This window comes from Microplitis demolitor, chromosome 4 (genome assembly GCF_026212275.2).
Source record: "Microplitis demolitor isolate Queensland-Clemson2020A chromosome 4, iyMicDemo2.1a, whole genome shotgun sequence".
In the NCBI taxonomy this organism is placed as follows: domain Eukaryota; kingdom Metazoa; phylum Arthropoda; class Insecta; order Hymenoptera; family Braconidae; genus Microplitis; species Microplitis demolitor.
This window is the reverse complement of record NC_068548.1, coordinates 16,871,713-16,885,104: the sequence shown is the minus strand read 5'-3', so window position 1 is coordinate 16,885,104 and position 13,392 is coordinate 16,871,713. Positions and strand designations below refer to the sequence as shown.

General features: G+C 23.9%; 3 protein-coding genes across 5 annotated transcripts; 1 reads left to right on the top strand and 2 right to left on the bottom strand.

The window, feature by feature from the left end:
• The first annotated feature begins 1,099 nt into the window (after window positions 1–1,099).
• LOC103578394 (REST corepressor 3) lies at window positions 1,100–5,588 on the top strand. Of its 2 annotated transcripts, XM_008559485.3 has the most exons (10): window positions 1,100–1,416; window positions 1,691–1,759; window positions 1,829–1,903; window positions 2,048–2,262; window positions 2,350–2,532; window positions 2,991–3,101; window positions 3,606–3,694; window positions 3,843–4,017; window positions 4,153–4,467; window positions 4,569–5,588. In XM_008559485.3, exons 1-10 carry the CDS (start codon window positions 1,317–1,319, stop codon window positions 4,656–4,658), a joined length of 1,422 nt encoding a protein of 473 aa, XP_008557707.1. In that variant the 5' UTR covers window positions 1,100–1,316; the 3' UTR covers window positions 4,659–5,588. The 2 variants fall into 2 exon arrangements, with proteins under 2 accessions (XP_008557707.1, XP_008557708.1); XM_008559486.3 differs by lacking the exon at window positions 2,991–3,101 and having other exon boundaries at window positions 1,103–1,416.
• An 86-nt stretch (window positions 5,589–5,674) lies between these two features.
• Window positions 5,675–13,292, bottom strand: LOC103578400 (uncharacterized). Of its 2 annotated transcripts, XM_053738795.1 has the most exons (5): window positions 13,214–13,292; window positions 11,096–11,421; window positions 10,721–11,021; window positions 10,162–10,606; window positions 5,675–10,077 (listed from the first exon to the last, which is right to left on the bottom strand). In XM_053738795.1, the coding sequence occupies exons 2-5, from the start codon at window positions 11,237–11,239 to the stop codon at window positions 6,156–6,158; spliced, it is 4,812 nt and encodes a 1,603-aa protein (XP_053594770.1). In that variant the 5' UTR covers window positions 11,240–11,421; window positions 13,214–13,292; the 3' UTR covers window positions 5,675–6,155. The 2 variants fall into 2 exon arrangements, with proteins under 2 accessions (XP_053594770.1, XP_053594769.1); XM_053738794.1 differs by having other exon boundaries at window positions 10,162–11,021.
• On the bottom strand, window positions 11,634–13,365 carry LOC103578391 (cytochrome c oxidase assembly factor 6 homolog). The gene is made up of 3 exons (XM_008559480.2): window positions 13,286–13,365; window positions 11,832–11,982; window positions 11,634–11,758 (listed from the first exon to the last, which is right to left on the bottom strand). Exons 2-3 carry the CDS (start codon window positions 11,967–11,969, stop codon window positions 11,660–11,662), a joined length of 237 nt encoding a protein of 78 aa, XP_008557702.1. The 5' UTR covers window positions 11,970–11,982; window positions 13,286–13,365; the 3' UTR covers window positions 11,634–11,659.
• Between the last annotated feature and the right edge of the window lie 27 nt (window positions 13,366–13,392).

The following is a 13,392-nucleotide window of genomic DNA, read 5'->3' as shown; positions in this document are numbered from 1 at the left end:
GAAAAATTCATGGTATTTATTTCGTGCGACCGTAGTTTGTGACGTAGACAAACGTTTCAGAGTCAAAAAAAAAATATCAGATAATATTGAAGTATATTAATTAGTATTTAATATCAAAATATAAAAAAAAAAAAATTTTCCTTATAAACTTTGTTGTGATAACTGTATACATATATGTATTTTTTTTTTTTATTATTAATATTTATTATTTTTTTTAATGAAAAAATTATTATGATTATTAGTTCGAGTAAAGATGTCGCTTTATCTGACAAATCAGTATCGTATCATTTTATGTAAAAACCATGCGACTTTTTTTTTTTTTTTGCTTAATTATGTCTTTAAATTTTCTAAATATTTATAACAATATTTTATTCTAAATTAGGACTACAAATTATTGTCTTCTACAAATAAATTATTCAATATAATTTGTTAGTATAATATTTAAATTTAATTGTTATTAATTGTAATGATTTGTATTCAATTATTTAATTAATATAACATGGCGTTGAGAATTAATAAATTATGACTTATAAATGTTCAAAAATGTATTTAAAGTAATAAATAGTTTTAATATGAAGATCTTTGTCCTCTACAATAGCAAATTAATTACAATAAAATTTGATGATAAAAATAAAATCTTAAAATAAATTTTTTTCCTTTTATTATTTTATTATTTTTATCAGGAATTACATTCATCATAGAAAGCAATAATGTCTGTGTTCATCAATGTGTTAAATAAATAATAATTTTAAAAATATTTTTTTAATTTTATAAAAATTATAAGAACCCTAAATAATAAATTAGTGTTAAACCAGGTATCGTTGGTTCCCCCAAAGTAGCCATTTTTCTAAACTAAAATTCCTATTGTCATCCCACCGAGAGAATGCACCTCGGGTGTCGTCGGTTTTTACTCCCACCCTAGATATTTTATATGCTAAATGTTCTCCTACTTTTCTGTGCGCATGCGCAGTTCATAAATGTTTGGTAGTGGGGGCAATTTCCGAGGTTTATTCTCTTACTGGGACTACAATATCAACCAATCAGAATGATATATTTACTCTCGCCATTTTGACTTTCACTACGGTCACACGAAAAATATTTTAGTTTGCGTCTGAAACAGTCTAAAGGAAATAACAACGCACGCATCACACAGTTTAAGCATAGTCTCTGGACGAATCGCACGTACGCAAGTACGCTCTGCAATTTGCAGCTGATTATTAAAAATTTCTTTTATACTTTAAAATAACATTTAATTTAAATTTAATAATTTATGTTTAATTAAAAGTGGTGAATAATATTTAAATATCGATATCAAAATGGTTTTAGCTGAAAGAAATTCGGAAAATGTAAGAAATGGTAGACGATCAAGAGGTCCCAGCCCTAATCAGTCTGAATCCTCGAGTGAAGAAGACGGAGGTGAGTATATTTTAGTTATTTATAATTACCAATATATATTTATTTTAATTATTTAAAATTTGGTCAAACGAATTTTTTTTTATAATTATTTATAAATTTTTTTATTTATTAAAATTCAAATTATACTCGAAGCTTATGCTCCGATTCTTTTTCTTAAATTAGCTTACATTATTAAGTCTTTTAAAATATTTAAAACTACTGACCAATTTTGTGTTTAGTAAGAAATTAACTTTACCAAGTAAGGTTATGAATTCATGAAAAATTTTAATTCCAGTTCCTGCGGAAAAAATAAGAGTTGGAAGGGACTTTCAAGTGATTGTCCCAGAATTTATTCCAGTAAATGGTAAGTATTAATCATCATATTAACAAAATTTTGGAAAAACAAAAAATATTTATATTTTTTTGTATTTAGAACGACGGTTAGATAAGTGTCCTGATAGAGCTCTTTTAGTGTGGTCACCAACTACTGATATTCCTGATCAAAAATGCAAGTATTTTAAATAAATATTCCTTTTATTAATTTAGATTAATTATTTGAAATCTTATTGCTTTTATTATTATGAATATATATTTATATATAGTTATTTCTACAGTAATTATTTTTTAATTAAATCTGTTCGAATTGTTTCAGTGGATGAATACATAATATTAGCTAAAGAAAAATATGGATACAATGGCGAACAAGCATTAGGAATGCTTTTTTGGCATAAACATAATTTAGAAAGAGCAGTTTTAGATTTATCAAATTTTACTCCATTTCCTGATGAATGGACCGTTGAAGATAAAGTATTATTTGAACAAGCATTTCAATTTCATGGAAAAAGTTTTCACCGTATTCGACAAATGGTATTATTTGTTATTATATATTTGTCCAATTAATAATATTATAATATTTATTTAAGTAATATTGTAATTTTTTTTTTTTTTGGTTAGCTTCCGGATAAATCGATAGCGAGCCTCGTTAAATATTATTACAGTTGGAAAAAAACAAGGTCTAGAACATCTTTGATGGATCGTCAAGCTCGGAAGTTAACGAGTGGAGGAAAAGATGGTGAAAATGGCAGCGAAAATGGCAGTGAATTAGGATCAAACACAGACAGTGAATCCGAGGAAAAAGTAAGAATATTTTTTTATCATTATTAAATGTAATGAATTAATACATTCATCTCTATCGTTGCATGATTATATCGGATTCGAATATAACTCGAAGTAAACTTTATTTATGTTTCCTCTTTTTCAATTTTATAATAATTTTAAATATTCATTCTTAATCAGATAAAATACTGGATTTTTATTTATCTTTATTATTGAATTATTGTTTTATTTTTAATTCGCATGGCGAATGATTAAATTGCTTTTATAAAAATGTATCCACACGGAAATGAAAGAATGAAGATTGAGTTGACCAAAAGAAAAACAAAAAAAAAATCATTCATTTTTTTTGCCCGTAAATACCATTTAGGAACAACAATTAATAATATCGTCTAATTATATTAAATATTTTATTTACAAATATGGATATCGTTATTGTCGTTATATATATGTATATACGAATATTATGTGGAACGTTCCAGAAATGGACGATCCACCGCGGAATACGCCGTGGAAAAAACCAAACTGTGCCAGGAAGCCAAGGCGCCGACGGCAAAGCTTCTTCTGACTCGGAAAACATCCCTCAGGTTCAGGTACTACAACCTAAACCTTACCCCACATATTATTTATAAATGAATAATTATAATAATATATATATATAAATATTTATATTGATATTTATATAGTGCTTATAATTTTTTTTTATATTTCGCTATATTCTTTTTTATCCCGCTCACTCGCTCGCACTTTGTATTTTTATTCATTTCGCCGATCATAATAAACACAATTTAAAATTTGATTAATAAAAACACAAATTATTATTATTATTATTTATTGATTATATTAAGTTTTAAAAAAAATTAACCATAGTTAGATTTTTATTATTTCATATAATGGTTTTATGGCACGAATGAAATAATCAATAAAACGTAGATAAATATTGAGCTTGTAAAAAAAAAAAAATAAATAATAGTTAAAATCGCAGTTATAAAGCTATGGAATAAATAAATGAATACAATTATTAATATATAGGCAAGCGAGGGGGTTGATACAACGTCCAATTTCTGTTTAACTTTAAAGGGAATTATATGTTGTAGGGATCTTGTAGCAACTGCGGTGTTGCTTGTCATAGCGTTCGTGCAACGCCCAAGGGACACGCGTGTCATAGCTGCTATCTGCACTGGAGGTCAGTGAATTGAAATACAAAATCAAAATAAATATTTCATCACATACATATATATATATATATATATATATACACATACACATACACTCACATATTCACCTGTAGAAGTTTATTGGTAAATTATTTGCTATATTGATAAATGGTTTAGACGTACGGGTGTCGCGAGGCCGCTGAGTTCCATGCCGGGTCGTTCAAATAAAAGAAAACCCCCGCGAGGACTGGTAGTAAATCATGACGATCTTGCTGTCCTGGCTGGCCAGCCTAATCAGGCAAACAACAGTTTACAGGCTATCGACACTGAAATTATAAGCCTTAAACGACAAGTATGTTCATTAAATTATAATGTGATCGTGTGGATACATTTTATTTTTATTACAATCCTTTATAACTGTTTGCTGTTGTAATATATTTTTTTAAATTATAAGAATAATCATTCATTTAATGGCAATTAATTTTAGATACAAACTAATAAACAGCAAGTCAGTGCACTCAAACGTAAAACAGTTGATGGCATTGATGATTTACGTCCACCTGAAGTTACCAATCGTATTAATGCACGATGGACTAATGATGAGTTACTTTTAGCCGTTCAAGGCGTACGTAAATATGGAAAAGATTTTTCAGCAATTGCTGATGTTATTGGAACTAAAACTGAAGCACACTTAAGATCATTTTTTGTAAATTATCGACGCCGATATAATCTTGATGCTGTTTTGAAAGAATATGAAGCTGAAAATGGACCGATTCTTATTGATGATGATAAAGATGAGAAGGTGAATTTTTGAATTAATTAAATTAATAAATTCACATTCAATAGCTCAATCAATTCTATTACTCAATAAAAACTTAATTAATCAATTTTTTTTTATTTTAGATGGAGGTTGAACAAACGCCGAATAACGAATCACCCGAAACATCACAAAGATCTAAATCATCAACTAATGTTAATCAGACTGCTAAATAACAAATGTCTTATGTTGTTAATATAACGCAGAGTAATTAATTATATAAATTATGAAATCTATCAAGAACAGCTATACTAATTGCAAAAAAAAACGTTAATATTATAAATAGTTACTCATGTAACAGTTTCGAGATTATTTTATTTTAATTTTATTTATAATTTTTTAACATCTTATCTTTTTTTTTTTAATTCACTTACAAAACTATAATTTAAAATAATCATATTTTGACAAATAATTATTGCTCAATTAGCGAGAGATTGAGATTCAGTTCCCATAAGTTAACATATAGGATTCGATTACTTTCCATGGAAACGAAGATACTCAATCTTTCCCTAATTAAACTATTCCTAACATTCTCTATTTTTTTTTTTTTAAATTATTGAGCACTAGAATTGATTTCCATAATATGACATTAAATATCTAAATAAAAGTTCATATTTAAAAAAAAAAAAAATTAGTAATTGAATTTATATTTAGTTAGTGCGTTCTAAATCTTCTCTATAGTTATTTGTTAGTTATATTATTAGCTTTATAAGTAATATTAGGTGTATAAAAAATATATTATTATGCATAAGACAATTATTATATTTAATTATACTGAGAAATTGTACGCTTGGTAATTAAATATATCAAGCTCATAAACAATTTTTACGTAATTATCGCAAATATTTTATAAGTAATAATTATTATAAATTAAATAAGCTCGATTTCATTTAGTTATTTATTACTAATGTATTATTTTTTTCATATCTATTTGAAGTAACTTGAAAAAAATCTGAAACAGTTCATTAAATACTTGATAATTTTTTTTTTTTATTGTAAAATTTAAAATTAGTAAGTTAATAACTAAACATATAATTAATTATAACCACTATAATGCAAAAATAAATCAGATTAATCTATATTATTTATAATAATTAACATTATTCATGACAATGAATACAAATAAAATAAAAATAACCAATTATGTACGTATTACATATTTGTAATGTGATTATTATTTATATGAAACGTACAAAAAGCATTCGAGATTGTTGTTTAAAGTAAAGATAAACAATCTATTGTAAATAATTAAAAAAACATAATTATTGTATGATGAAAAAATAACAATTGTAATTAATAAAATGTACAAATGTACGTTATCAATAACAATTGTTTAAATATAGTAAAAAAAAAAAGTATTTTTAATTATTCTTAACTTACAAAACCGTCCGGAGGACTTCAATAGATTTTAATTTTTTATTTTATAAATATTTTTAATTTTTTCAGTAATAATTGAAAAAAATAAAATTTATTATTTCTATAATTATTTATAGCAGATTTTTCATAAGTAATTTATGTTAGTTTTAAGATTACTCAATTATAATAATAATAATTAATTAAATTTAATATCTGCCAACATGGTGTCGTATTGTGGGCGTACGAGAAAAAGTAAAAATATAAATCAAATACAAATAAATTTGTTTTATTTTAATTAATCCTTTTTTTTTAATTGTCTAAAGTAAAAGTTCTACTTTACAATGTTCTAAAAAGTTAAACAATTTATATTTTAAATAATCTTTACCTTTCAAATTAAGAATAGTAGGGATATTATTAGTATTACTATTTTTAAAATCAGTTAATTTTAAGACATAATCTTTCAAGGTACCACTACTCATTTCCACCAATTTGTAATTATATTGTTCTTTGATCGCATATTTTAATGATTGATTTATTATACAATAAAAAAAAATATTAAAAATTTTAATATCCTCACGATAAACTTCATCGTGATCAAATGGACTTTCTATATTACTTTTATTGGCTGTAAAATTTTCATTACTTTTAAATAAAGTATCAATTGTATCTAATACAGATCGCATTTTACATTTATAATTTACAGTTTGTATCGGTTTATCATCATATTTTTTATGATATAATAATGATCCGAGTACACAAATTAATTCATAAAGATGAATTTCGGGACTTTTTAATTCTCGTTCTACATTTTTTACATCATTCCATTTATAATTATTGTTTAATTTTTGAAAATTCTCATAATCATGTAAAAAATCTTCATTATCATTGGAAATTATAATCCAACATTTATTAATATCGTCCCATTGTGTTGTCCATTCAGAATTTTGAAATTTTTTGGATACCATTGTACGAATTTCATTAGTTTCAACACACAATAATGAAATCAATGATTCGATAATGCACGTTTGGAAAAAGTGATTAAATTGAAATAATGATAAATTAAATAAACATTCAATTGACCATAATTTATCTTCTTCATCGCCTTCATGAACAGCAATGCCAATGTCATTAACGAGTCTTTGCTGAATGTCATAGCAATGTTTCAAATATTCTTTATTACTTTCATGATAATGATGCGTACATAATACATTCAACATATGAGCCAGTTGTTGCATTTTTTTATTATTATAATTTATAAAAATATTTTTAGACAGTTTTAAAATTTTATCAGCTATTTTATTATTTGGATACCAAAGATATGCGTTTCTATTATTTCCATCAAATTTCATAATTTCAATAATTAATTTAACTATTTCAATTGATATATGTTTACTTAAATTAGCACATGACAATAAAAATTCAAATAAACGCAAACGTTTTTCAATAAAATTTGATTCACTTAAATTTTTAAAATTTAATTTTTGATTTCTAAGTGTCAGGCGTAAATGTTTTATAAAATAATATGTAACATTTTCATTGGCTGATGAAACAATTTCATAAATATATGACTGGTTGAGATACTCAGAAAGAAAATCAATTTTAATAAGTTTGATTAACAAGAAGTTAAGTTTAAATAAATAATTCATCATCTCTGAATGTCCGATGTAATCATTTTTTTTACTTTTAAATATTTCAATAAATGTTTCTAATAAATTTTTAATACTCACTTTATCAGCATACAACATTGGTAACATGATAATATTTTGTAAAAATGTTGTTTCAATAATAGTACAAAGAGGTTTCTTATACATTTCATCATCATTTGTCCAATAATTAATCATAGAAATTGCTCGTTTTATTTGAATATCGTTAAATTTTTTCATAAGTTCTTTTGTACTATAATTACTAGAAATATTTTCCATCCAAATTCCCGCATAACCACTCGATTGTTGAATGCAAATTTGTGCCAAAAGATGTCCGTGAATCAAATTTCGACTTTTATTTATGATAGTTTCTGTTTTCATATTAAACAATTCACTATTCATTTTTTGAATTGGTATTAAAGCAGCATATGATTTAGCTGCTAAATATCTTACATTTTCAACTGAATGACCAAATAATAATCTAAGATATTTTTTTAATTCACTTATATATTTTTCCGAAGAATAATCAGTAAATTCACAGCCACCAATAGACAATCGGGATAGTAATGTAAGAACTGGAACAATATTACCATCAACTTTAAAAGCTGATTCATCTTTTAATTTATTTAAAACAAATTCTGATAAAATTGGATAATGAGTAACAAAATGATTTATTGAATAACCAGTACTAAAATTAATTTCATTTTCAATAGATTGTCCTATTAATCGAGGTATTACTGCTCCTAAAAGTTGAAGACTTGCATTTCTAATTGCCCATTCAGATGATTGTAAATATTCAAAACAAATCATTGAAATTTTTTCCATATAAGGAACTAAATCAATATGCAATGATTTATCAGCAACAATGGTACGTAAAAAATGTAGTAATCGAGCACGTGGAGAATCTTTATTTAAATTTAAATAGTTATTATATTTATTATCGGAATCAGTCAATGACTCTAATATTTTATTTAAAGCAATATGTAAAAGTCTTCGTGTACTTTTGTCATAATTAGCAATCATTTTGTGAAACATAATAGACATTCCTGCACCACGTCGTGTTAAATCAATTTTATCATCATTATCTAAATTTAATAATTTATTTAAATATGAATCAAATAAAAAAATATTTTTTTCATTTTGTGTTAATGATTGAATCGATGTCCCTAAAGCACATCCAGCAGCTTCAATTGCTCCTTTATGCCGACATTTCATTAAAACAGATATCATTAAATCCAAAGAACGTTTGATGTAATCAAATTTTGTTAATGTAATAGACATTGTAGCAGCTAATTCACATATATTTTTTAATGCCATCCAAATACTTGATATAATTATTTGATGCGCTGGAGAAACTATTGTGTTATCAAGTTCATCATTAATTTCACTGTTTTTAATTGATTCTTCTATTGCGATTCCCATTTCTGCAAATGATGCTGAGTAATAAATTTCCGATGATTTTGGTGATAATGCTGAGATTAAAAATGCTGTAGAATCTTCTAAAAGGCTTAATAACTTTGTTATACAATTATCGGGGACACTAAAAGTGTTTGAATTAGAAAATAATTCTTTAATACTCATAATTGATCCATTTAAATCAGATCCCTCAGTAAAACCTTTTAAAAGATCATTTTTAATGGAATCAAGACTATATTCAGCACTATTAAAAAATTTTTCATATAAAATAAATTTATTATTACAATAATATGGATTTTTTTTATTTGGAATTGTTGATATTATTGTTAAAAGTTTCACACCACCACAAATTTCGTAAAATTTTGATGAAGTTTTCATTGATTCTGATTTTTTAATTAATACATTAATTTCTTCGATTGTTAAAACTGTTAAATCAAAATAACAAATAATAATGTTTGATGATACTTGTCTTATTTCATCAATATGATCCAAGCACAAGTATAAAAGAATGAGTAAATAATCCTTATCAAAGAATGATTTATTTCTATTCTCCATATCTTCTGTTAAAAGACTGTTGCTTTTAATTGTTTTTAAATATCGTAAAATAATTTCATATAATTTTAAACCAACAATTTTTCTCTGATAACAAGATCCAGGTTCAAAACAATCAAAAATAAATTTATTTAACCATAAAATAAAATTAAAATCTTCTAAGCCATATGATTGTAGACAATTTTTAATAATAATTTCAAAATGATAAATTATTCCCTTTCTTAATGAACTTGAACATGTATTAGCATTAAAATATAAAAAATGTTTTATAAATTCATAATTATTTATATCACCATAGTTATTGTTTTTACGACATTGGATAGCAAAAATATTTAATTTCACACAATCTCGTCCATCATTAATAATTGAAGGAATATTATTTGTTTTGCTGCAAGTCCATTGTGTAATATTATTTTTATTTTCATGATTTATTTTAAAATTTTCGGAATTCAATTCAATCCATGATTTTCCCAGCTCATTAGCTTTTCGTGCTAAATATGATTGGCAGACAATCATATTTTTTTTACAAAAACGTTCCCAAAGTAGCGGTATTGTAATAGTTTTAAATTTATTTAGCGTATATCTCATCCAATAATCCCATAAATTTTGTAGAGCACTTAAATTGTTTCTAAAAAAAAAAAAGAAAGTAATTGATTAGGTAAATATTACGTACACAAATAACGAAAATAAATAATGTATGTTATGGACTTACTCTCTTTCCCATATTTCAGCAGTTAAACATAAATCTTCCATTATTAATTCAATCCATTTATTTTCAGTCATTTTATTAATAATTGCAAGGTATAATTTTGTTGATACGTGCTTTAAATGACTTTTTGCGAGACTTGTAATAATTATTTTAAAGTCTAATTGATCAAAAACAAAGCAGTCTGTCCATATATTACATATTTCAGATAAAATAATAAATTTAGTTGCACTTTGCCATGACAAATTTTTATAACAAATGTTAAATGTGTATTTTAAATACCCAAAATATTTTTTTTCCATAATATTTAAATAAATTGGGAATATTTTTGAAGCATTTAATTTAGCAACATCACCAATACTGTGATCCCAATTTGAAAAAATAATGGATTCCAAAGTTTTTTCTATTTTTAAATCATTTTCTTCCCAGAATTTTGTTTTATTTGTTTTTCCTAGCCAAATTTCAAGCAAATTAAAAGCAAAATAATTATATTTTGAGTATGTTAGACAATTCCTTTGAATTATTTCAAATGAATTTATATAAATATCAGGAAAATATACTGAACTCTTATTAATAACAAGAAAAAATCCATAAATAATCGTAAGTTTGAAAGATTCTAAATCATTAATACTAAATTCTTTATTAAATATAATTAATTTTTGAATGTGTAGATTCAAAAAATTTTCGAAAGTACTTTTTAATTGTAAACTGGTAAAAGTTTTAGTAAAAATTGTGAAAAGAACGTGCGATGCTAATAATACTTGTGTATCACGTATTTTAATATTCAAAGTTATTATTTCTATCAATTCCAATAATACAGGCTCCCAGTTAGAATTAGTTATTTTGAATGGAGAATTTAGTAATTTCTAAAATTAAAATAATTTAATTATAAATTTTGTGACTTACTTAGAGTTTTAAAAAATTACATAAAATCACTTACTTGGAAAATTTTTATTCTATTATTTATCTGTTGCTTGGAAGAATTGTATTTGAATGATTGCAATTCTAACAATATATCATTTGGTTCAAATATTTTTTTGTTTTCTATTTCAAAAATTTCTTGAGCTCCATGTGAATTATCCATTTTTTTTATAATATAAATCAGAATCGTATACGATGAAATTTAACAATTAATAAATAATTCGATTACAATCAAATCATCCTTAATCCGTATTATGATTTTCATTAAAAAAAATTGCTTCGACTATTTGATTGTCGACCCCTCGAGGGCTCTTTCGACAAGGAGCATTAATAATACTTTTATTCCTAAAATTAATGTCGATAAAATTAAAAACTTACAACAAATACAACGAAAAAATTTTTTTTAAAAGCATTCTTTTTGTATTTGTATTTTATTTATCATATATAAGCATTATTAATGGCATATAATTAATCATAAGATTTTTGTTTTTTTTTTTTTGCAAAAATTTTTATTACTTAAAAATCAATTAACATTTTAAATAAGTTATTAATAACAACCTGTTAGTAAGTTATAAGTTTTGTTCTAAGCTGTTCTTTTTGGAAGTTGGCTATCAACGTACCCTTCTTGTTCTATTTTTTCTTTGAACTTTAAATAATCTCGCTTTCTATCGAAATGTTTTACCTAATAGAAATAAAAAAATTATTATTAATGTTTTATATATAAATATTATTTTATTTACAAAAATTACATTTACCCATTGAGGGGAACAAAATTTTTCATATTGTTTTCTTAATTCTGTACACTCTGTTTCTGATTTAGTATCAAGACATTTCCAATATTCGTCACGAGAACCCCAACAATTTAAACGATCTTCTTTGCTTGGAAATGACATGCCGTGTAAAATACTAAAAAATATATTTTTCAATTAATTCTTATAACTATAAGTTTTTTTGTTACATATTTTAAATATGCATCTAGACGAATAATTATAAAAATTGTTGTTATTATTTTTTTGTTAAACCGACAAAAAATAATGAGTATGAATGTAGTAGACATCAAACAAATTTAAAATTAGAAATAAATAGAGTAAATAATTAAAAAAATAATATTTGCAAAAAATGCACTTACTGATTTCAAAATTTTTTAAATGCGCATTTTTTTTTTAATTTCATTTTATTAATAACTTATTCTACTTATTAATCATTTTAAATTTGCCTGATGTCTGCTACATTTACACTTATCAAAAATTAAAGCTTTTGAATATCAACTAACTTACCTATGGTGACTTTTTATTAAATTGATTAAATTTTTTTTTTTTATAAAATAATTACTAAGACTCAATAGTATTCACAGATACACACAAAATATCAGAAAGTAAACTTCACTGAATCAACAAACAAAAATTTTATTTATTTTTTTTATAAACTATTTAAAATGGCTCATTATTAAGAAAACGTTGCTATATTTTTTTAATGAATAATAATTTGTAGATGCATGTATAAAATATTTTTTATTAAATTATTTATTGATGTAAATCGGTTGCTTATGCATCAGCTTATCAAAAAATAAACTAAATATGAAATATAAATGAAGTAATGTAAAATTATAAAAATCAACTAAATTCCGATAGTTTTAATTCTATTAATAGTTTAGAAAATTTACAACGAGGTAATACTGAATAAAATATAAATAATTTTATGTGGCAATCATCCTACATTCCAACAATTTATTTTAGTAAAACAATTTTCAAAAAAATGTTATGAAATACTTTTTATAAAAATTGATCTACATTGAAATAATATTTTGGCGTATCCTAATTGACAATTAAATTTTATAAATTATTGCACTAATGAATTATCTTTAATTTTATTATGTAATATTAATAACTATTAACAAATTTAACAATACGGTTATTAAAATAAATTATACTGCTGAAAAACTATTTTAAACAATCATGGAGATTTTTATTTGATCATATAAAATTATATTTTATTAATTTAGTTATAACTAAATGAAATATTTTAAGTCGTTTAAGGTTAAAGTAATTTTGAATAAGAAATATATTTTATGTAAAATATACATTTGATTTGTAATACTTTTTAAATAATGATTAACTAAATTTCAACAGTTACTTACAGCTTTCGTTTCTTTTTATATTATTATTCTTTATACATATTTAAATAAGTCCATACATTTTTTATTATTTACCTTTATTAGCTGCTAGACGTTTTTAGGTTAGAATATACACGTTTCGTACGTGTGCAGGTCGTACATGCGTGCTCACGGTAATACACTTAAAATTAAAAAAAAAATTT